The following is a 23,083-nucleotide window of genomic DNA, read 5'->3' on the forward strand; positions in this document are numbered from 1 at the left end:
TTCTTCTTTTTGTTTTGTGACTTAGAAAACAGATCGGGCAAAAAGATTTGAATTTCTCTTGAAGCAGACGGAACTTTTTGCACATTTTATTCAGCCTGCAGCACAGAAATCTCCAACTTCGCCACTGAAAGTCAAATTGGGACGACCACGGATAAAAAAAGATGAAAAACAGAGTTTACTTTCAGCTGGGGAGTATGTTTTCATCTCTTTCAACGTCAAAGTTCAGACATTTTATTTTTTAAACAAATTATGTATTTTTATTGTCTGACTTTTAAATTGCAGTTGAAAAATTGCGGCTTAAGTATGTTAGAACTCTTTGAAAAAACTATTGTAATACCTAGCTCAATAAGAGAAAATGTGTGTGTTGTGGGAGACTTTTCTCCTTCATTTTGGGTTTTTTTTATATGAGGCACTTACATGCTATTTTGAACAGTTTTTAAAAAAATTGAATCATTTTTAGTAATCATCCAAGCATTTATTTTTGAAATTCAGCTTTTAAAAGAATTTTTTTCTTATCCTGCCACATGTACTGATCAAGTGGCAAATTGTGGGGCCCTAGTCCATAAGTATGGTCTGCTCCTCCATCCACCTGGAGAATTTTTGCTTCCTCCTTGCACAGTACAATCATTTCTCTGAAGGAAAGAGCTGGCTTTCAGCCTAAATAATTCAGAGGTGAAATGAATATCTGGGAATAATTGCTTAATGATAAACTGGTTCTATAAAATAGCAGGTGACATAATATAGACTAACTGTATCGACAGTGATTTCTATCCTAATGTACTGTTTTCTGAAAAATGTAGTCAGGTTATATTCCAACAGCTCTGTTGATGAAAAGATTTAAAATCCAAATTTGTGCAAACTTTCTCTTTCTTCAGTTATCGTCACAGACGCACTGAGCAAGAGGAAGATGAAGAGCTACTGTCTGAGAGTCGAAAAACATCTAATGTGTGCGTTCGATTTGAGGAGTCTCCTTCATGTGAGTATCCATGTTGGATACATTTCTGTTTGTTTTGATTGATTTAAGTAAGATCTCATAAAAACAGATCACAGTAAAATTAAATTTTTCTAGTTAGAGGAATCTTACATTTGCAGATGTGAAAGGAGGAACCCTAAGAGATTACCAGGTTAGAGGGCTGAACTGGATGATCTCCTTGTATGAGAATGGTGTTAATGGAATTCTGGCAGATGAAATGGTAAGCAGCAAGCTTTTGGAATTTACACTGAGTAATTATTCTATTTTGATCTCTTTTTGTGTACGTATGTGATCCTTATTAGTCCAGGCTCTTTCTGCTTGGATTTACATTGCATGCTTTGTGCACTATTTTACTCGAACAGGAAGAAATACATGAAGTGATAAACTTTCTCAAGTAGGCTGTTGCTTTTTACCCTTTAGACTAGTTACTGTATATATAGTTATAAGCTGATGTTTATTTTTGAGCATAATATATGCATAGTGGACACTGGTTTTTATTGTTTTTAGAGATTTAAGACTGTCAAGGAGCAGATATTTGACAATTAGCTAAATACCTGCTCCTTAACATTCTTAATCCATATAAAGAATTTGTATCAATTACACGATTAGTCGATAAGGGGAGATGCAGTGTGGGTGGCTCTTGGAGCTGGGACTGTGCAGTCCTGGCTCCCGCCGACTCCAAGACAGCTGTGGCTCTGCATTTTAAATATAGTAAGAACCTGGAGGCTCTTACTACACATTTAAAATGCGGAGCCACAGTGCAGGTGGCCTCTGTGCTCTTACTGCATTAAAAATGCAGAGCTGCAGTGCAGGTGGCTTCCAGAGCTGGTGCAAGTCCCTGCTAGCACCGGCTCTGGAACTGTTGTAGCTATGCCTCCCCTATCTCTTCCCTCCCCTGTGCACTTTTAAGCTGGCTTCTCCCAGCACTGGCTCTTGCTCCCTCCATCCCTTTGCTGCCTAAGCTTATTGGGTAGTCGATTCACTACTCGACTACCTGATTACATCCCTAATATAGATATGTCTAAAAAAATTAAGCAAAGATAGAAATTATTCGCTCATGATGCTGTCCAGAAGAAATATGTCATACCGGATTTGTTAACTAACTTAGGATGCAACTGTTGCTGCAAAAAAAATGTTTTTCTTTGTATTGGTCATTGAAAAATTGTTATGCTCAATATATTTTATTTTGTGGCATTGAGTAAATTTTTTCTACTAGATCTTTAAAAAAATAATTCCTCCATTGAAGTTGTTAACTTCCAAGAAACAATTTAATATTGCAGAAGTGTATGTATAACATATAGCTCACTTGAATCAACTGTAAGTCCCTATTAGCAGAGTGTGTCCTATGATTAGGGCAATTGGGATCTTGCTATAATATTCCTATTTTGGTTGTTTGTTTCATTCTTGGGTATCCACTACATAGGCAAAATTTTTGTCTGGATAGGTCACGTTGGAGTTTACCATCTGTCCCACTGGTCTGCTTTCCCATTAACATCTGCATAAGTTACTAAAATTGGTATTACACTTGTGTATAGAAGAAGGACTAGATTTCTCTGGTCCTCATCCAACTCCCATTAAAGTCAATGAGCCTTTCCATTGACATCAATGGCAATTGGATTGGGCCCTAGGAGAGAATATATTTTGTTCTATCTTAGCTTCAGCAAATTAGGTCACTTTTTATTCTTTCCACTTCTTACGTGATTAATGCGCCCTTTCTGTATAAGTGAAAGGATCTTCATAATAGATGCAATTTAATTAACAGCAAAATAAGTTTTTGTATAATTCAAACAAGACTTTCAAAATATTAAAGGCATTTTAATTTTTTTATTGAACTTTGTTCTGAGCCATCCTGTGACTTAACATTGAGAGTCCCTAGAATATAATTATATACAATGGAACTCTCTTATAAAACTTTTTTTTTCACAAAACGACTGGATTCAGGTTTGTAATTTGGATATTACTAATGGGGACCGCGTCCTCTGCTCGCTATACTCCCCTGCCCCCTTCTCGCTGGAAGCTGTCACTTCACTGAGAGAGCCTGTTGTTGCTGATGGCTTGATGACATCATTCTGTCACCTGGCGGAAACATCCGGGAAGAACTTTTTTATATATATAGAGAGATAATACATTGAAGCAGCTTGAGTTTTTAATTTATTTCTGTTGCAGACTTGCACTGTATGCATTCCATTAAAAACAGTTTCAGCAGCAGCATTAAATAATTGGAAAATAGTTTTGATGTCCTTAATGTGATGAAACTTCATTTCTTTTTTTTTCTTTGCTAATATAGGGTCTTGGTAAAACATTGCAAACAATAGCATTGTTAGGCTACCTGAAGCATTACCGAAACATTCCCGGGCCACATATGGTCCTGGTTCCAAAATCAACTTTACACAATTGGATGAATGAATTTAAACGCTGGGTTCCATCTTTACGTGCGGTTTGTCTTATTGGAGACAAGGATGCCAGAGTAAGTGAACAGCTGAAAGCTATTTTGCTATGCATGTCAAAAACTGGTGTTCCAGGAAATACAATTGTTTGAAGTAGTTTTTTTGGCTGCAGAAAAAATAGCATTTAACAGTCTTATCATGAGGGAGATGTCATAGGAAATGTTAAAGCAGAATAACAGACAGGTATTTAACTGTAAAGAAATGTATGAACATTATAACCCACTTGCCAAACTCCTTCCCCTGTTGGTTTCACTTTTCTCTGTTGATTATTGCACTTTTGTATTCCCTTTGTCCCTTCTGATTATTTTCTTTACTTTTCAGCCTTGTTTCCACCTTCCCTTTGCCTTCTTTCTCTAGTGGTTGCTCTCTTCACCTTTTCTGGGCTGCCATTATTCTTAAGTGTAATGGTATGATGTTATGAGGAAAACTTTACTGAAGATGGAAAGATGTCTTAATATCTGTTTGACTGGTGCCCAACGCATGTTGATGGGCACAATACAAATACTTAGATTATAGAATCTCTGAAGGGAACTGGTGGAAGATTTATTATTTGTATAATTTAAAATTATACTGAACAGAGTAAACTTGGTGAATCATAGCATCAGTAGCTCTGCTATAGTTCAGGTTGAAAGTTTGCTTACTGTTTAAGAGACAATTAAATGCTCTAAAACCCATATGCTGACTTAATTTGAAATTCACTATTTCATGGAGTGAGGCTTAGTTAATACTTCAGAGTTGGGAATGTTTGAGTTCTACAAACTGACATTTTATAAAATTGTCTGGTCCTTGTAATATGTGAACAGGTAGACATCTGAGGTTCAAACTATCATCTTGTATTCTTCATATGACCTTCAGCCACTCCACTCTGCCTTTGAGTAATGGGGGTGATTATGATGAAGAAATTATTAAAAATAAGTTTAAAACTACAGATCAGCATGTTAATAGCTTAAACCAAAGAGAATGAAATGCTCATGGTCAGCAAGACAATGGCTCCGTTAACACCCAAGAGTTTTCAGACACTGTAACTTCAGTGACTACAGGTGTGAACTGCACTTAAGTGCAAGTCTTTGCTTGAACCTGGGCTCAAACCTAACCCACCCATTGTGTCTACACACACTGCAATTGCACTAAGCCAGGATCCCAGGAATCCGAAGGGATAGAGGTCTGAGTTCAAGCGAAGCAGAGACCCAGGGTCTGAGCCCTGTTGCTTTGCATATAGGCTTGGCTCAGGTCCTGAGAGTCAGCCAGAAGTATCCTGTAATTTTATGGGACAACTTCCTTAGTCCTCTCTATCCCAACAATCTGCAGTTAGCTGTGTTGAAAATGGTTGTCTTTCTTACCCCTGCCCTTTGCAAATCTCAGCAGCTTAGGTCTGCCCATTCTCTGCTGAGCTCTGTTCTGTGAGCACACTAGCAAAGAGCCACCTGGGTTTTTAATAGCAAACCAATCAAGCCTTTTGCAAAGTGAGCTACTTCCTGGTAACATGCACAATATCGCCAACTTTAAGAGATCAATCATAATGAATCAGACCCCCCCCCAAATATCATGACATTATATTTAAAAAAATTCTATTATTTTTTAGTCACTTTTTATTTTTTGAACTCCCTCTACCCATTCCCAGATTGTGTTCTTGTGACAGTTGGTGTTGCCTTTTCACTGGTTCTGGATTAAGGGGATTTTGCTTCCCAGCTGCAGGAGCTCTCACCCCCAAATCTGCCAGTCTTTTGCCCAGCAATTAATCCTGCTCCCCTTCAATTCCTCTCTCCTCACTGGGCCATAGTTCAGCCCTCCCAGTCTTACCTCTGTTTCTCTTAGGTTTCTTCCTCTTCCCTAGGCCTGGGGAGAGGGGACCCCACACAAGGGTGGAGTTTTGGAAGGGTAGAAGAGGATGCTGCCATGCGCTCCTGGATGTGGATTGCTTTTCATCCCATTCCACGGACTATCAGGGAGTGAGGGGAAAGAACTTGCATTCCGTGCATGCCTCTTACACCTGCCATCATCTTCTCTATGCTGTGTTCAGCAGTGGGGAAGGGTATCCGGCTCACCCTTGCCCTAGTGCTGTTGCCTTTGGGGAAAGGAGAAGCCAGAGCTGGCCAGAAAAGTGGGGATGTAGAGGTGGGAATGGAGGGGGGGGCCTTCAGCTATATCTCCCAGTTCTTCTTCAAGTGCTTGCTCATGTGCATTTCTATTAGGTGTGCACGCTGCGTGCACGGATTCCAGAGCCTTTTTTCCCCAGCAGTATCTGTCGGACCAGTAGGGAGCCCCCTAGAGTGGCTCTGGCATAATGGTGAATAAGTACCCCTGCTGGCCCTCCACTCCCTCAGTTCCTTCTTACCGCCCATGATGGTAGCTGGACGGTCTTTGTCATTCTGACTTTGCATCCAGCATATACATAGTTGTCTTTGTAGTTAGTTATTTGAAGTGTAAAGTTAGCAGTTAGTTAGTGTTGTCCTTATAATTATCTCTTCCCTCTGGGGAAGGGTTATGCCAAGTCCACAGAATTTCAAGTCTTGCGCGACTTGTGCTAAACCTATGCCCTGCGGGAACCCCCATGACTCCTGTCTAAAGTGTCTGGGGGAGCCCTGCACGAAGAAGGAAAGTGATTCCCATCTAAAGCTGCTCCTCATGGAGTCCGCGCTAGAGCTGGTGTTGGAAGGGGTACCAGCGGTAAGGAGCGCACTGGAGTCAATGCGCAAATCCTCCACAGCACCAGTACCTACCTCAGCACCGCAGAAGACCATGGCTCCGAGGCACTGCTCTCAATCCCCAGTACTGAAGAAGAGGAGGCAGCACAGGAGAAGATCCATGGGGAAGCAGGGCACAGGGCATGACATCGAGACCATACCCTGGCAGAGGGCTCGGCACCTGGATGCTTCTGGTCCCTCCAGGCACCGCCAAGGAGTCCAGTTCAAGAGAGGACCCTCCAAATAGTCAGGTCGTCAATCCCTGAGACCTTCTATGCTATGAGGGAGCTTATAGAGCTCACCGCCTCGCTAATCTCCCCCCAGCACTGGATTTGGCGCCGTATCAGGCAAGACACTTGTTGTAGATGAGTCATCCTGCCTCGGCACCAATGACCTTAGTGGCACAGGGAACCTCTCTGGCACCGGGGTCCTTGTTGGCACTGGGAACCTCTTCCACACCAGTGGCCTTGCTGGTACCAGGAAACGCTATGGCACTGGTGGCCTTGTTGTCACCAATGTCAGTGTTGGTGCCAGAGGGATTGACCTCTTCAGCACCGGGAAGGTTGGTACTGGGAGACAGGAGGATCTGGCCAATGCTGATGGCACCGTATCAGAGTGCACCAGCCACTTTGCCACCGATGCTGATGACACCTCCTGCTCTGGTTCATTGAAACAAACCGGAGTCGATGGCACAGCACCGGCCCTGGTACCTCTCTTAGGCACCTTTGACGTCGCCACTGTGGTTGGCATCAAACTATTCATCAGAGTTCAATGTGGAATTGGTGTGGTCTGGTGCATCTTCCTGCAGATCCTCCCTGCAGCACTGTTTCTGGCATCAGGGGTACTAGCCCCATCAGGTGTGGCTACCTTTGATGCAACCACAATGGCCCTTTTGGACCCCCGGGCCTATAACTAAATGCAGGGCCTGATGCCACCCAACAAGAGCTCTGGATTGTTACATTCCAGGGGTACGCCATCAGTGACCCTTCAGTCCAGGGCCCCCACCTCAGAGTATAGAGGCAGCCTACAGAGGGACGTGCCATGTTCTCAGGCCGAGGGTGAAGGAGCTCAAGACCAGCCCCAGTCCCTGTCCACCTCCCAAGTGGCAGAGCCACTCCAAGACCAGTCTGCAATAAGGGAGTCCTCCATTGTCCTCTCCTGATGAGGCCCTAGCTGACCTTGCCCCGTTCATGCCCTCCATGGATGATAGGGCCCACCAGGAACTGCTACACAGATTGGCAGATCCCATGGTGGATATTTTGTCTTCTGATGCACCACGGGGGCTGGTGTTGCCACTTAATAAGACTGTGTCTAAGATTACCACCAATTTGTGGCAGACGCTGGCATCAATCATGCCTACTCAGAAAGGAATGGAGAGGTGTTATTTTGTCCCCCAGACCGGGCATGAGCATTTATGCGCTCTGGTGGTCCAGTGGCAGGGCAGAAGGAGAGGCAGGGTCAACTGGTACCTACCCTTAAAAGCAGGTCGAAAAAATTGGACCTTCTGGGCAGGAAGGTGTATGCCATGGAAGGTCTTCAGCTGCACATTGCTAATCAACTGGCAATGTTAAGCAGGTATGCATTTAATACCTGGATGGCAGTGGATAAGTTTAAAGAACGCCTGCTACAAGACTCCTGCCAGAAGTTCACAGAGCTGACGGAAGAGGGTAGGGTCATCTCCCCACAGCGTTGCAGGCCGCACTGGATGCGGCAGACTCAGCAGCACACATGATGGCCATGGGTGTTGTGATACTCCGTGGGGCCTAGTTGCAGGTCTCTGTCATACCTTCTGAAGTGCAGAATACACTGCAGGACTTACTGTTTGAGGGGAAGGATCTATTCTCTCACCAAATGAACGCCAGACTACCTAGTCTGAAGGACTTTAGGGTCACGCTTAGGTCTCTGGGGATTCAGGCCCCAGCCCCGCAGAGGAAGTCCTATAATTCTAGTCTGCACGGGAGGCCTTCTTACCAAGGCTACAGGCTCAACCAAGCAAGGCTCAGGCCTCAAAATACTGAAACAAAAAACAGGACTATGTAGCACTATAAAGACTAACAAGATGGTTTATTAGGTGTGTAAAGGGAGGGGGGAGGACACTCACCCCCTCCCTAATCCCAAAAGGTTTGTGGGGTAGGGCTTGCCCGCGTTCAGTCCACAGAGGGGCTCCCCGCTACCCCTTTCCCTTTACTCTCGGCCAATACGGCGTAGTAGGTTTCCCTTATGCTAGGGTCACCCTGTTATGGATGGAACCCTCTTACTTAAACCCTGGGGCCTTCCACATGCCCAGTCCCCGCGGTCCGCCAAGTCCAGCTCCCTCTGGTCCGGTGGATCCACCTCAGGCGGGCTCCCCACCCTGGAGTCCCACGTCACCTGTTGGCTCCTTGGCGGTTGGGGTCGGGCCAGCTCAGGTGCGAGTTCTCCCCAGCGGTCCTCAGTTCGCTCCTCCGAGCATCGGAAGGTTGTTGGGACGCTCCTGGGTCCGTCTGCCACGGACATCCCCGGCGCGGTTCATCGGCCGCCCCCGAGGCCTCCGCGCCCCCTCCTCGGCGTCTCCTGCCCAGGTCTTCCACCGGCGGCCGCTGTCTTCCGCCCGCGGGTCAGTTCTCCCCCCCCCCCCCCCCCAGGTGTGCCGGTGCCGCATTTAAAAGCAGACACCGGCTTGCTGCGCATGTGCGGCAATACAGCCGGCGCTCCTCCGGCTCTCCGCTTGCGGTGCGAGCTGCCGGCGCTAGTGACGGGGCCGGCCCGTCACAAGGTGATGAGCTTTCGTGGGCCAGACCCACTTCCTCAGATCAAATAGTGGAAGAAAATTGTCACAACCATATATACCAAAGGATAAAATTAAAAAAAATGAACACATATGAAAAGGACAAATCAAATTTCAGAACAGAAGTGGGATGGGGGGGAGGTAAATGTCTGTGAGCTAATGATATTAGAAGTGATAATTGGGGGAGCTATCTGTGTAATGGGGAAGATAATTAGAGTCTTTGTTCAAACCTAAGTGTAAAGTGTCAAATTTGAGCATGAATGACAGTTCAGAGGATTCTCTTTCAAGTATATTCTTAAAAGGCCTTTGAAGCAGTATGCAGGTAATCAAGTCTTTGAGACAATGTCCTTTCTGGTCGAAATGTCAAGAAACTGTTTTGTCTTTGTGATCCCGTCTAATATCTGTTTTGTGGACATTGCCAGATGAATACCTAGAAACCATCTACTTCAAGACAGACCCAAGAAAACCAACAATAGTACACCACTTGTCATCACCTACAGCCCGCAACTTAAACCTGTCCAACACATTATCAATAAATTACAGCCTATACTGGAACAGGATACTAAACTCTGAGAGGCTCTGGGAGACAGATTCATAGTCTCCTATAGACAACCATCTAACCTCAAGATGATTCTTACCAACAACCACAGGACATACCATACTAATACCAACCCTGGTACCTTCCCTTGCAACAAACCCCGTTGCCAACTTTGTCCACATATTCACTCTGCTGATACCATTATTGGATCTAACCAAGTGAGTTATAAGATCAAGAACACATATTCCTGCTCACCCAGAAATATAATTTATGCTATCATGTGCCGAAAGTGTCTGTCTGCTATGTACATTGGACAAACGTCTCAGACACTTCGCCAAAGGATCAATGCCCACAAAACAGATATTAGAGAGCATCAAAATTTCTTGCTATTTCAACCAGAAATGACATTGTCTCAAAGACTTGATTACCTGCATCCTGGTTTCACGAGGCATACCTGTGCCGATCAAGAAAGGCTTCTTTGTCGGCGCGTCGCGTCCAGACTGCCCCGATCTGCCGACAAACAGCTGATCGGCAGAGCGGGGCAGCCATTTAAATTTAAATGAAGCCGCAATTATTTTAATTGCGGCTTCATTTCCCTCTGCCGATCTGGCTAATCTACATGCCTCCGTCGACGGAGGCATGGAGTTTAGACGTACCCATTGTGGCAGTGGCAGGTAGCGTAACTCTGTGTCCTGGTTTACATTTGTGTTGCCTGAGCTCTGTATATTTCCTGATTTTTCAGGGATTTAAGTTGAGCTTTCTCATGCTAGAAATGTACAAGGCATCACTGGAAACCATTAGCTCTATATTAACACAATATTTGGACATTTAGTATACAGGATTGTAGAGAACATTCCCTTGTGCCTAGTAGGTTTTTCCCTCAAAGCATATTGAATAAGTTCATTAGTTGGATGTGTCTCATTTAACTATTTCACTGATCACTTAACAGGAAATATTATTTATTAGAACATAAGAAGTGATCCCTCCCCTGTGACTAATTTCCAGCTTCTGACATACAGAGGCTAGGAACACCATTCCTGCCCATCCTGGCTAATAAGTATTAATGGACCTATCCTCAATTAAAATTAGTAAACACCCACTGAGTTGAATGGGGACAATTTATTCCTTTCATCCTAATTCCATCTGATGATCAGTTTTTGCCCTGAAACACGAGATTGAAAACTTTGAATTAGTATAACTCTAGGTATTGTTTTCCATATGTGCTTAATTTTGGTAGCCTTTGTTTCAATAATATTGGCAGACATAAGTGGCATTGAGCTCCAAATAAGTTATGCATGTTGTTACTTAATATCTTTTAATTAATAGATATTTATTTTACATTAGGCTGCTTTTATCCGTGATGTTATGATGCCTGGAGAGTGGGATGTTTGCGTTACCTCATATGAAATGGTAATTAAGGAGAAATCTGTTTTCAAAAAGTTTAACTGGAGATACTTGGTGATAGATGAAGCCCACAGAATAAAGAATGAAAAATCTAAGGTAAACTTCTGTTTCAGTGTTTTTCTAACCTTTGCTTATGCATTTTGTAGCAAACTTTTTTCAAATTTTAAATTATATTTGAGCCACATTCAAATGCATCTTTTGAAAATAATAGCTTGATTTTTTTGGGACTTTCATTTCAGAGCTACTGAGTACATGGTGCTCTCAAAAGTAATGGATGCTCTGGATTTTTGATAATTTGGCCTTATATGTTTAAGCCACAAGTAAAAAATATCATTTATGATTTTTTTCTAGCTTTCTGAGATTGTTCGTGAATTCAAGACAACAAATCGGTTGCTATTGACAGGAACACCTTTACAAAACAACCTCCATGAACTGTGGGCATTACTCAACTTTCTTTTACCCGATGTCTTCAATTCTGCAGATGTAAGCCAAGATTTGATACATATACTAGCAGACTTGCCTGGGTTCTTCAGAGTACGAGGCTGGTGGTGTGTGTGTGTAGGGTGCGGGGGTACAGGACTCAGGGAAGGGCCTTGGGGATGTGTGTGTGAGGGTGGGGGGGAGTGCAGGAGGCTGGGTGTGAAAGGGGTATGAGAGTGAGAGTTGGGAGGTGAAGAGGGGCTCAAGGCTGGGGATCCATCTGGCATGGGCCTTTTTCTCCCCCTAGTTCCCCCAGCTACCCAGGGACCTTTTTTCTCTCTCTCTCTCTCTCTGGCACTGCAGCCAAGGGCTGGGAGTAGGGGAAAAGTTTGTAGGAAGGGGGGCTACTTATTCGATCTGCTGGCAGACAAGATGGTGGAGCTCCAACTCTACTGGCCACTCCCTTGGAGGTATGGGTGCCCTCAGTGAGCACTCTGCAGCATAGTTCTCCCCTGCGGGCTCGTTGTCTGTAGTTGTGACTTTCATATCGTATCTCTCTAAAAAGCAGTTCCTCCCTTTGCAAGTTATGGAAAACTCTCCTTTTCCTAGAGTTCCAATTGTTCTGGCACTACCAAAACCTGACCATGCTTTAAATTACGAGAAGAGGAAGCTGCATACTGAATTTGGTGGCCTTAACTCTTAACGTTTAGGAGGAGTTCTTGAACAAACAGACTCGCAGACAGACACACACAGATAGATGCATTCTCTCTCTCTCTCTCTCTCTCTCTCTCTCTCTCTCTCTCTCTCTCTCTCTCTCTCTCTCTCTCTATGTATATATATATATATATACAATGTAATTCTGATCTATTCTGCAGACAGAAAGGATTTAGAGTGGCCTGGGACTTGGGATATGCCGATTCAATCCTTTGTTCCATTACAGACTTTCTGTGTGACCATGGGCAAATTTTAGTCTTTTTATGTCAGCTCCTTAATTCTCAATATTGTTGAGAAGATAAATATATTAACGATTATGAAGTGCTCAGACACTATGATAATTGATGCTTTATCAGTATATGAGATAAATATTTTTAAAAATCATGGAATCACTCTTTCTTCTACCTATTATTTTAATTTGGTTAGAGCCAGTTGAAATTCTTCTATCAGAAAGTTTTAGTTTGGTAAAATACAGTTCCTTCTTTATTCTGAGAGGGAAGAGAATGAATTTTTATGCCATCTTAATACTGTCAAAATCCAAATTTTGGTAGTTTTCTTACAAACTGAGGGCCCAATTCTGCAAATGCTCAGCTGTTGTCTAGACTAAGATTTAAATGTTTGATGTTGGCCAACACATGTGAACCAGGACATTTTAAAATTGCCTTGTATACATAGACTAATAAGACGTTTCTGTTGACATGTGTTGGCTCATACCTTTAAATCCTAATCTAGACAAGGCTTTAGGGTCTGTTTCGCTAAGATTTTGCTTCCTTGTGTAACATTTAAACATGTGCCAAGAGGATGTAAAATGCTATTAAAGTGGATAACATTTAATTGATTTGATCTTTGCTTATATTACTTTTGCTTACAAATGTGAGTTTAAACCAGTTTTGTATATCTGTTGAACATGTAATTTGCATTGCATGCTTTTTTACTTGGAATTAGCTATCCCTTCCTTTGCTTTTTTTTCTGTTACTTTCCTCATCTCTCTGTTAAGTTTGATGCAGTTACTTCCATTGTTCTTGCTTCATGTCACTATCTGATCTCACTTTTTATAGTCCCGTTTCCTTATCCTTCCCCCAGCTTTTCATTGTGCAGCCTGATTTGATTCACTAAGATAGGCATTCAGATGTTACAGTGGTAAGCCTCATATAAACTCCTAGGTGGAAAAGGGCAGGCATTTCTGTTAAAAATAGGTGGTAATGTTCTATTTTACTAATGGAGTTATTCAGCTGGCTCAAAAAGTTTATGGATGCTGTTAAACTTACTGAGAATAATGGCGTGTGTCTTCTCTCACTCCATTGACTGCATTTTTACATCACTATGAGAGAATGTCAACCATAATGTTATGAAATTTAACACCTGGTTAAATGTAAATTTAAAAGCACAGTCACAGGTGTAAAGTGTCCATAAACGGCGACAAGACTAGTTAAAAAAAATTACAGATGCTCAAGTTAAACATATTCCACAGTAAGAGAATTCCACCAGGGCTAAACAGCAGAGTAAAACAGGTAATGAGAGAGGGGGGAAAAAAAGGCATTTTTAAAAACTGGAAGTCAAATCCTGATGAAGAAAATAGAAAGGAGTATAAACTCTGGCCAATCAAGTGTAAAAGTATAATTAGGCAGGCCAAAACCAAATGGGCAAAGCAAATAGCAAAATACACAAAGTAGCAGCAAATTTTGTTTTAAGTACATCATCATATAATATAGTCCCCATCTATAAAAAGGGAAATAAGAACAACCCAGGAAACTACAGACCAGTCAGTTTAACGTCTGTACCAGGGAAGATAATGGAGCAAGTAATTAAGGAATTAATCTGCAAACATCTGGAATATAATAATGTGATAAACAGTATGGATTTATAAAGAACAAATCCATGTCAAACCAAGCTGATAGGATGACAAATCTTGTGGATAGGGAAGAAGCGGTGGACCTGGTATACCGAGACTTTAGTAAAGCTTTTGATACAGTCTCACATGATCTTCTTATCAGAAAACTAGGGAAATACAACCTAAATGGAACTGCTATAAGGTGGATGCATAACTGGCTGGATAACCATTCTCAGAGAGTAGTTACTAATGGTTCACAGTCATGCTGAAAGGATATAACACTTGGGGTTCTGCGGGGGCCTGTTTTGGGACCGGTTCTGTGCGATATCTTCGTCAACGATTTAGATCACGGTATAGAGAGTACACTTATTAAGTTTGCAGATGATACCAAGCTGAGACGGGTTCCAAGTGCTTTGGAGGACAGGGTAATAATTCTAAATGATCTGGACAAACTGGAGAAATGGTCTGAGGAAAATAGCATGAAGTTTAATAAGGACAGATGCAAAGTACTCCACTTTGGAAGGAACAATCCGCTTTACACATACAGAATGTGAAATGACTGTCCAGGAAGGAGTACTGCAGAAAGGAATCTAGGGGTCATAGTGGACCAAAAGCTAAATATGAGTCAACAGTGTAACACTGTTGCGTAAAAGGCACATGATTCTTCGATACATTAACAGGAGTGCTGTGAGTGAGGCACAAGAAGTAATTCTTCTGTTCTACTCTGCATTGATTATGTCTCAGTTCGAGTTTTGTGTCCAGTTCTGGGCACCATATTTCAAGAAAGATGTGCAGAAATTAGAGAAGTTCCAGAGAAGAGAAACAAAAATGATTAAAGGTTTAGAAAACATGAGCTATGAGGGAAGACTGAAAGAATTGAGCTTGTTTTGTTTAGAAAAGAGAGGACATGATAGCAGTTTTCAAGTATCTAAAAGGGTGTTACAAGAAGGAGGGAGAAAAATTGTTCTCCTTGAACTCAGTTAATAGGACAAGAAGCAAATGGGCTTAAATTGCAGTAAGGGAGGCTTTGGTTGGATATTAGGAAAAACTTCTTACCTGTCAGCGTGGTTAAACACTGGAATAATTGCCTAGGGAGGTTGTGGAATCTCCATTACTGGAGATAGAGCAGGTTGGATAGACATCTATTAGGGATGTGTTGCCAGCAAGAATAAGTCTGAGGTCTGACACTGGGTTCTCAAAGTACAAAAAACACTACACAGGTATCTGTCAAACTCAAGCAGTTTATTTCCTGACAGCTATCAGCTGTGCCCCTTAACTAAAAGAACAACATGATAGGAAAAGCGGCATTTCTTACATCCCTTCGGCTAGCCGGAAACACCATTTCGGCTGCAGATGAAGTGGGAAACTGTCTCAGCTTCTGAGGCACCAGTACTCAAAGCCCATCGGTGAGGTTCAATTGCTGTGCTCTGGTGGAGCTTTAAATACTGTTTTCTTGCCTTGTTTTGCAGTTTGGAAATTTCCATGGGTTACTCATTACGTGCTGATAGGGGCTTAGCTGTTAGTTATTGATCTGGTTCTCATCTAGTTCTGCTTGTTCTTTGGCCCTGTTTACATGATCAGTATGTTAGGGTAAACAGAGTTGTTTATATGTTCTTGCCCTTTACCCTTATCTTATACTTGTTCTTGCTATACTGGCAACAGTGCTTATCTTAAATGGCGTATGTTCCCAAAGACTTGCATCTGGCTCATCAGAAAAAGGGAAAAAAAGGAGGGGAGGGAAAGAATGCAGGCCTCACCACCCCTAAACTAGCACATACAAAGTTCTTCTGCAATTGATCCCTACAGGATGATCTAGATCAGGGGTGGCCAACCCATTACAGATGAAGAGCCAAAATAGTGGTGGATACAGTGCAAAGAGCCAAGGGAAAAATGTTGTTGAGCAAAAAAAAAAAAAATCCCCCCCAGCCACTGTTTGGTTGAGGGGGGAAAAAAAAAAGCCCCGGCTGCCACGTTTGGTTGAGGGGAAAAAAAAGATTCAGGAACATGGAACAGCTTCCATACAAGGAGATATTTTTGTAAAAAAAAAAAGTACCTACTTAAGGGGTGTGTGTGGTAGAGGTTTATAAAATCATGAATGACATGGGGAAAGTAAATAGGGGAGTGGGACTAAATAACAGGAAATGGATTACTGAAAATGGTCCTGTTCTGCTCCGTCTCTCTGAAGCATCTTGCCACTGTCAGAGAGCACCTACTGTATTATATGGGTTATTGGTCTGATCCAATATGGTTGTTCTTATGTTCCCATATGTGTCTGTTGTTAGTGAAATTAAAGGTGAAACTATACATACTTAAAATATTTTGTTTTTTCTACAGGACTTTGACTCATGGTTTGATACTAAAAATTGTCTTGGTGATCAAAAACTTGTAGAAAGACTTCACGCAGTAAGTAATAGCGATGGTAATATATTGCTACAAAATAAATTTAAAACAAAATCTAATTTTTGTCTAATTTTTCCTCCATTTACTATAAAATGTATTGTGGGAAACTTACATAAATATTAGGAATGTGAAGGACTAGTCAACTGATAAGCAAATGCTTATTGGATAGTTGACAGGCTAGTCGACTAGTCACTTCTCCCGCCCTTGCTGCCTCTATCAGAAAGAGGCAGCCAAAGGGATGGGGAAAGAAGAGGAAGTACTTCAAAGCAGCAGTGCCATGTGGAGCCTGGGGCCAGCTGGGATGTCCCCAGGCTGCACCCGGCACTTCAAAGTGGCAGTGCTGCGTAGTGCCTGGATCAGCTGGGGACTCCCCCACTGACCCTGGGCTCCATGCGGTGCTGCCACTTTGAAACGCTTCATGGAGCCTGATGCTGGGTTTCCTGAAGCATTTCAAAGCGGCAGCACTGCACAGAGCCCGGTGTCAATGGAGAAGTCCCCAGCCGATCCCAGGCTCCACAGAGTGCTGCCACTTTGAAATGCCGTGAGGAGCGTGACACCAGGCTCCCCGTGGCATTTCAAAGTGGCAGCACTGAACAAAGCTCGGGGTCAGTTGGGAATCCCCAGCAGACTCTGGGCTCCACGCGGCGCTTTTGCCTTTGAAGTGTAGCAGCAGCCCAAGGGGTGCTGCTACACTTCAAAGGCAAAGGCCTCCTATTGACTAATCGAGGTGTCGATGCAAAATGCATTGACTAGTCAATTAGTCAATTACTCAAGCTTTAACATTCCTAATAAATATTTGTATTCTCCCTCTCCTCTGCCTTCTGATGTTGGAGCTGAGTTACCAAATTTATAAATTGCAATTGACCCTGTTGCAGTAGCCCAAAAATCTGTAGAAGAGGCTCTTGGGGAGGGGGAAATAATATAATCTGAGGTTTCTCTTGGGGGCCAAAATGAAGACAATGTTTATCTTCCCTTATCTCAGTCCTTGTCCTCCTCTCACCCACTCTTCATCCTGATCTGTCCCGTTCTTACTCTATCCTTGAGGGTATGTCTAAATTACATGCCTCTGCCTACAGAGGCATGTAAACTAGGCTACCCAACATAGTCAAAGAAGCCGGGATTTAAATATCTCCGGCTTCATTAAAATAAACATGGCCGCCGCACTGTGCCATCTCAGCTGATCGTCGGCACAGCACGCGAGTCAAGACACGAATTAGTCAACAGAGGAAGCCTTTGTCGACTGCTCCTGTAAACCTTGTTTCACGAGGCATAAAGGAGTGGTCGACAAAGGCTTCTCCTTTCGACTTTCTGAAGTTAGCACTGAGATATTCTACAGCAGCCTTTCTAAAGTCCTTCTCACTCCCTTCTAGCTGTTGGAACCAGTGGGCAGCTTAATTTTTCACTCGGATGATGCCTGCTGCAGTATTGGTCTGATGGGGTCATGATGGGAGCAATATGAGTTGCTCAGTATTTGAACTGAGCAAATGCTGCAGAATCAAGCTGATTAATCTCTCATTTGAAACAGGCTTGTTTTTAAAAATAGTTTTCACAGATACGTTATTTTTTAGGTTTTGAAGCCTTTTTTGTTACGTCGCATAAAAGCTGAGGTAGAAAAGAGTTTGCCTCCAAAAAAGGAAGTAAAGATTTACCTTGGGCTCAGCAAAATGCAGAGAGAATGGTGAGTTATTTACATTAATGTAAACATGCATTAATTTAGAAATTATAATTAAGTACATTATATTAGTCTTATATTATTTTTCTTTGTTTTTGCAGCCGTGTCTCTACAATAAGTTTGCTCAGCATATATAGGGACTTAGAAAATTAGAAAAATCAATTAATTATAAATCAATTAATTTGAAATATTTGTATCTGCTAGTTTAAAACATATATTGAAACTGAAAGGGAGTAGAGAAAAAATGGATATTTATCTTTTCAGTTTTTTTTTTTAAAGGTGTGCATTTAATTAAAATTTGTGTGTAGTTAGTTTCATTCTTGATGCACAGTGGAACTACCTGAGTTACGTGCTAGCATGCTGACCTGACTTTCCTGGCCTGCTTTTAGGGGGCAGCTTTCATGAATGTTCTTCCCTATTACCTGCCAAAAGGATATTTACAGAAACTGAAATAGAGCTAATTCTAAAACAGAAGCATGAAGCAATTGTGCACAGGTGTGAAATGGAAAAGGGGGTTGGATTCTTTTTTCAGCCATTTCTTTTTATGTTGTTTTCAAAGATAGTGATGGGAAAACAAGAATTTCTAAAGATCAGACCCAGAGGTCCATCTAATCCAAATCTAACACAGTGGCCGTAACTGGATGCTTCAGAACAAATGCAAGAAACCCTATAGCTGATAATTATAGAATAACCTGTTTATAAGGGAATTTTTTTTAGTCAGATGTTGATTTGTGTACTGGAGCATGAGAATTTATATTCCTTTTAATTTTTGTCAAATTGTACATAATGTAAAAGTGAAGGTTTTCATTATCCATCTTATAAGCAAACAAAAAAACCAAGTAACTACAGGACATCTTAGAGACTACTTGTGTTTTTAAATGTGCAAAAATTAGAAGCTGCACATTTCTTATTTATTGCCTATAAAACTTCAGGTATACAAGGATCCTGATGAAAGATATTGATATTCTAAATTCCGCTGGGAAAATGGATAAGATGCGGCTGTTGAATATTCTGATGCAGTTGCGAAAGTGTTGTAACCATCCATACCTATTTGATGGTGCTGAACCTGGACCTCCTTACACTACTGACACGCATCTTGTCAATAACAGTGGTAAAATGGTAGCTCTGGATAAACTGCTAGCAAAACTCAAAGAACAGGGTGAGTGTAATCTATAGGACAGCAGCTATATAAAGAATATTAATAAATACAATGGTCCAGCTTAAAAATCGTTTCCACCTACAAGTCTTAATTGTTACAAACTAAAAGGGTATTGTGGCGTTTCGAAGTGGCAGGCAAGATCTAGAGGAAGAGAACTTCACAGAAAGGAAGTGATGAAGAGGGGTAAGGTCGGAGGGAAAAAATGAAGTGAAGAAATAATGAAAGTTAAGGAAAATGAAAATAGAATAAAAAGCCATTTAAAAGCTGGGAAATTTGGGAGATGAGAAAGGTATAGGTCAGAGGAGAAACCAGACCTTCTGACCACCTATCAGGTTGATATGGCAGAGAAATTTCCATAAGAGTTGACAAGAACTGGAGAGCCAATCCCTGTTTAGAGTGTCAATATATATGGTTGTATAGACTGACTGGAGTCATAGAAGATTTGAAAAAAAAGTCCATATTTTAGATTGTTTATTCAAGCGCCAAACATTTGGGGTCTCTTCCAACACTGCTTTTAACATGTATTGAAAAGGGAATTTTGTGTGATACAGTTTGTGCAAAATAGGAGTTTAAAATCAGTTACTGAAAAAGAAGCTTAAAAAATAGAACCATTTGAATAAACTGATCGGTTAGGGAGGAATATTGTGTAAACGTGCTATTGCATTTCACATTAATTCTTTGTGTGCATCTAACATTTTCCTGTTTGGTTCTGTGATAAGATTTATATTAAAATTAGTTGGTTTTCTGTACCAATCTGCCAGGCTCCAGAGTTCTCGTTTTCAGTCAAATGACCCGCTTACTGGATATTTTGGAGGATTATTGCATGTGGCGTGGATATGAATACTGCCGACTAGATGGACAGACACCACATGAAGAAAGAGAGGTGAGAGAGAGATGTTAGCAAGAGCTACTTAATTATTTAAGCGGGTTATTTAGGGTTGGACAAAATCTGCCATTGGATACCTGCTTGCAATTTGAAAGTGAAGTCTGTAGATTTGACCAAGGACTAACTTGAGGTCTGCTACAGTTCTACTAACTCTTTAAAAAAAAAAACAAAAAAAAACCGGAGGCAATATTAATTTACTCTGAATATGTTTAACTTTTAGAAATATAGACATGTGGGCTGAAATTCAGTAGTTAACTTGAGGCACATACGTACAGTAATTGGTTGGGAACGTAGGTCCCAACCCTTCAGTTTTAAATAATGTTGTAAGCTATTGTGTCTGCACAGAGCTTCATGGACTTCTGGGGCTCCATCTTTGTATTTTAAACCACAAGGACAGAGCCACAGCGTAGGACTTGTGGGGCTTTACTTTTTTATGATGCTGAAACATTTCATTAGATTGATTGAGTGATTATTTGGTTTGCCTTTGCAAACCTGGCCTTTTAAACTTATTGGTATGGTGTATGGACACCAGAGAATGTTACTAATAAAATCATTTATTTCAGGATTCTGCTATCTTAATGAGTTTGTTTTCTTTTAGGAAGCAATAGACACCTTTAATGCTCCCAACAGCAGCAAATTCATTTTTATGCTCAGTACCAGGGCAGGGGGCCTGGGGATTAACTTGGCAACTGCTGATGTGGTTATTCTCTATGATTCAGACTGGAATCCACAGGTAGATCTGCAGGCTATGGTGAGTAATCTTTTAATATGTTTCAAGGTTCCCTCTTCCTCCTCCCTACCCCATTATCTCTGTACAATAATAGATATGATAGAACTCAAATGCTTATAAAGGAATGTAATGGTAGTGCTTTTCCAGATTTGCAGCTTTGTTATAGTAGTAGTGTGGATTAAAAGTAGGAGGGGAAAGAAAGGTGCTATATTAGTATAATGCAGGAGAGCATAAGAGCTAGTGATGGAGGCTTTAAAAGGAATCAAATATAAAATACTAGCTGGACTTACCTGGCGTTGCCCGGGAAACCGGAGGAACAAAATTTAGAAAAGCAGAAGCTGGTCCTGCCAGCCTCCAGCCACACCGCAGCTGCCAGTGCCTGACATCTGGCTATTATGGCAGCCCCCCGTGCTTTTCTAAAGCTGCATAAAGCAAAATCTCTGACTCAAAAAAGAGGCATTACAATGTTGAGAATCAGCGCTATTTGACTTGGCAATCTTAGATACAAAAGTCACAATAGAAACTATGTCTCTGTTTTCTTCCCATGTCATGAGTCTTGGAGCCATTAAAAGCACAGTGGAAGGGAGAGCCCCCAAATCACCATGGCTTGTTTCCCCACCAATGCTGGAAGCATATGGAGGCCCCTCTTCAATAGTGCAATGTTTTGCTTCCTATCAGGTGGTGTTTTTGCTAATTATCCTTGTAGAAGTTGATGTTTTTTGGTAGGGAAGTAGGGGATAGGCATGCTGGGTCTGCAAATTCTCATCCAAGAGCTGAGTATAGGGATGCCTCAATCAATGGGGCTGGCCCTACTGAATCTGAGAGATTTCAAGGCAACACCTCAAACTCTTCTCCCATCTCTTTTGATGAAACGATGAGTCAACTACCTGAGCCTGCTGGCACCTCTGTATTCCCTCCTCCAGCACCACCCCGTTGACCAGCTGTCCCTCCCATGGACTGCATCTCTCACCATCCCCCCCCCACCCCCCCCAAGGATCATCCAATATTAAACCCAGGACCAGTGCCCAGATTTGAGAGATCCCCCTCCCCCGTCTTGGATTAATTTCTCACCCACCCAGCATCATCCAGTGCTGCCCCTTGGGCCAGTGTCCCTCAAAGGAGACCCCCCCTCCCCGCCATGGGCTTCATTTCTCACTCCCTCCCTGCAGGATTGTTCAGCCCCACTTCCTTCATCCCCCTACAATCCTGCCCTCCCCCCACTCGCCTCCAACAGTCCAGCCCCACCCCCCCTACAATCCTGCCCTCACCCCACTGGCCCCCAATGGTCCAGACCTCCCCTCCCCCCACTCACTCCCAACGGTCCAGCCCCCCTGGATCAGCCAGCCCCCCAACGATACAGCCCCCCTAATCCTGCCCTACCCTCCACTCGCCCCCAATGGTCCAGCCAGCCCAGTCCAGCCCCCCCCCATTCATTCCCCCCCACCTCTGGGTCCCCAATGTGCCTCCTTCAGGACATTTTTTCAAAGTGGCAGCTGAGCAGTAATACCAGCCCCGCCACCTCTGCATAGAACGAGCCCTGGCAGCAACCCGCCCGCCCATTGGTCAGCCGCCGGGCCCCAAGCCAATCTCAGTATTGAAGAGGGGCCTCCATATGCTTCCAGCAATGGCGGGGAAGCTGCTTCTCTTTGCACTGCCAAGCTCCGTGCAGCCCCGGGGAGAAGCGTCGGTCTCTCATCTCTTCCCTCCCACAGTATCTTAAAACCTTCTCCTGAAGTAAAGGTTATCCCATGGAAAGTTTGGTTGCGGTAGGTCTTATAGTGTCCCAAGTTATTAGAGTACAAACATGCTCCTTTAGGGTATGTCTACACTACAGCACTAATTCGAACTAACTTAATTCAAATTAGTTAATTCGAACTAAGCTAATTCGAACTAGTGCATCTAGACCTAAAAACTAGTTCGAATTAGCGTTTTGCTAATTCAAACTAGCATGTCCACATGGAGTGGACCCTGAACCAAAGTTAAGGCTGGCCGGAAGCAGTGCCGGCAGGGCATCAGATTAGGACTTAGAGCGTGGAGCTGCTGTCTCAGGCTAGCCGAGGGCTGTGCTTAAAGGGACCCGACCCTCAGCCCGGACAGACAGTTCTCAGGGGTTCCCCGCTCGCTTGTCTAACTCGATGAAGGACAGCAAAGCAGTCCTGGCTTGGAGTGCCCTGAATGCCCACACTCGGCACATCACAGCACTCGGCCATCAGCCTGGCTGCACTTGTTGCAGGCTGCCATCCGGAGGGAGTGGGGTCAATCGGGGGGCTGCAGGAGAGCTTCCACCCCGAGGAGCCCGCAGAGCCACCCCAGTCCTCCCCATCGGGGGCTCGTACCCCATTCCTCCCTCACCTCCTTCCACTTACCCCTCCCTAGCCCCCCTTCCTGATGTACAAAATAAAGGACATGTGTGTTCAAAAATAGAAACTCTCTTTATTGAACAAAACTCGGGGAGACT

At 42.9% G+C, this 23,083-nt stretch overlaps 1 protein-coding gene across 1 annotated transcript in view; it reads left to right on the plus strand.

Moving 5' to 3' along the window:
* SMARCA1 (SNF2 related chromatin remodeling ATPase 1) overlaps positions 1-23,083 on the plus strand; it is a 78,033-nt gene that overhangs the window by 13,829 nt on the left and 41,121 nt on the right. The window contains exons 3-13 of the mRNA XM_075940968.1: positions 26-192; positions 876-976; positions 1,093-1,193; positions 3,261-3,440; positions 10,754-10,909; positions 11,165-11,296; positions 16,113-16,181; positions 17,747-17,856; positions 18,783-19,009; positions 19,771-19,892; positions 20,494-20,646. Coding sequence (XP_075797083.1) covers positions 26-192; positions 876-976; positions 1,093-1,193; positions 3,261-3,440; positions 10,754-10,909; positions 11,165-11,296; positions 16,113-16,181; positions 17,747-17,856; positions 18,783-19,009; positions 19,771-19,892; positions 20,494-20,646 — 1,518 coding nt within the window. The remainder of the gene's footprint in view (positions 1-25; positions 193-875; positions 977-1,092; positions 1,194-3,260; positions 3,441-10,753; positions 10,910-11,164; positions 11,297-16,112; positions 16,182-17,746; positions 17,857-18,782; positions 19,010-19,770; positions 19,893-20,493; positions 20,647-23,083) is intronic.

This window comes from Pelodiscus sinensis, chromosome 13, assembly GCF_049634645.1.
Source record: "Pelodiscus sinensis isolate JC-2024 chromosome 13, ASM4963464v1, whole genome shotgun sequence".
Taxonomy (NCBI): Eukaryota; Metazoa; Chordata; order Testudines; family Trionychidae; genus Pelodiscus; species Pelodiscus sinensis.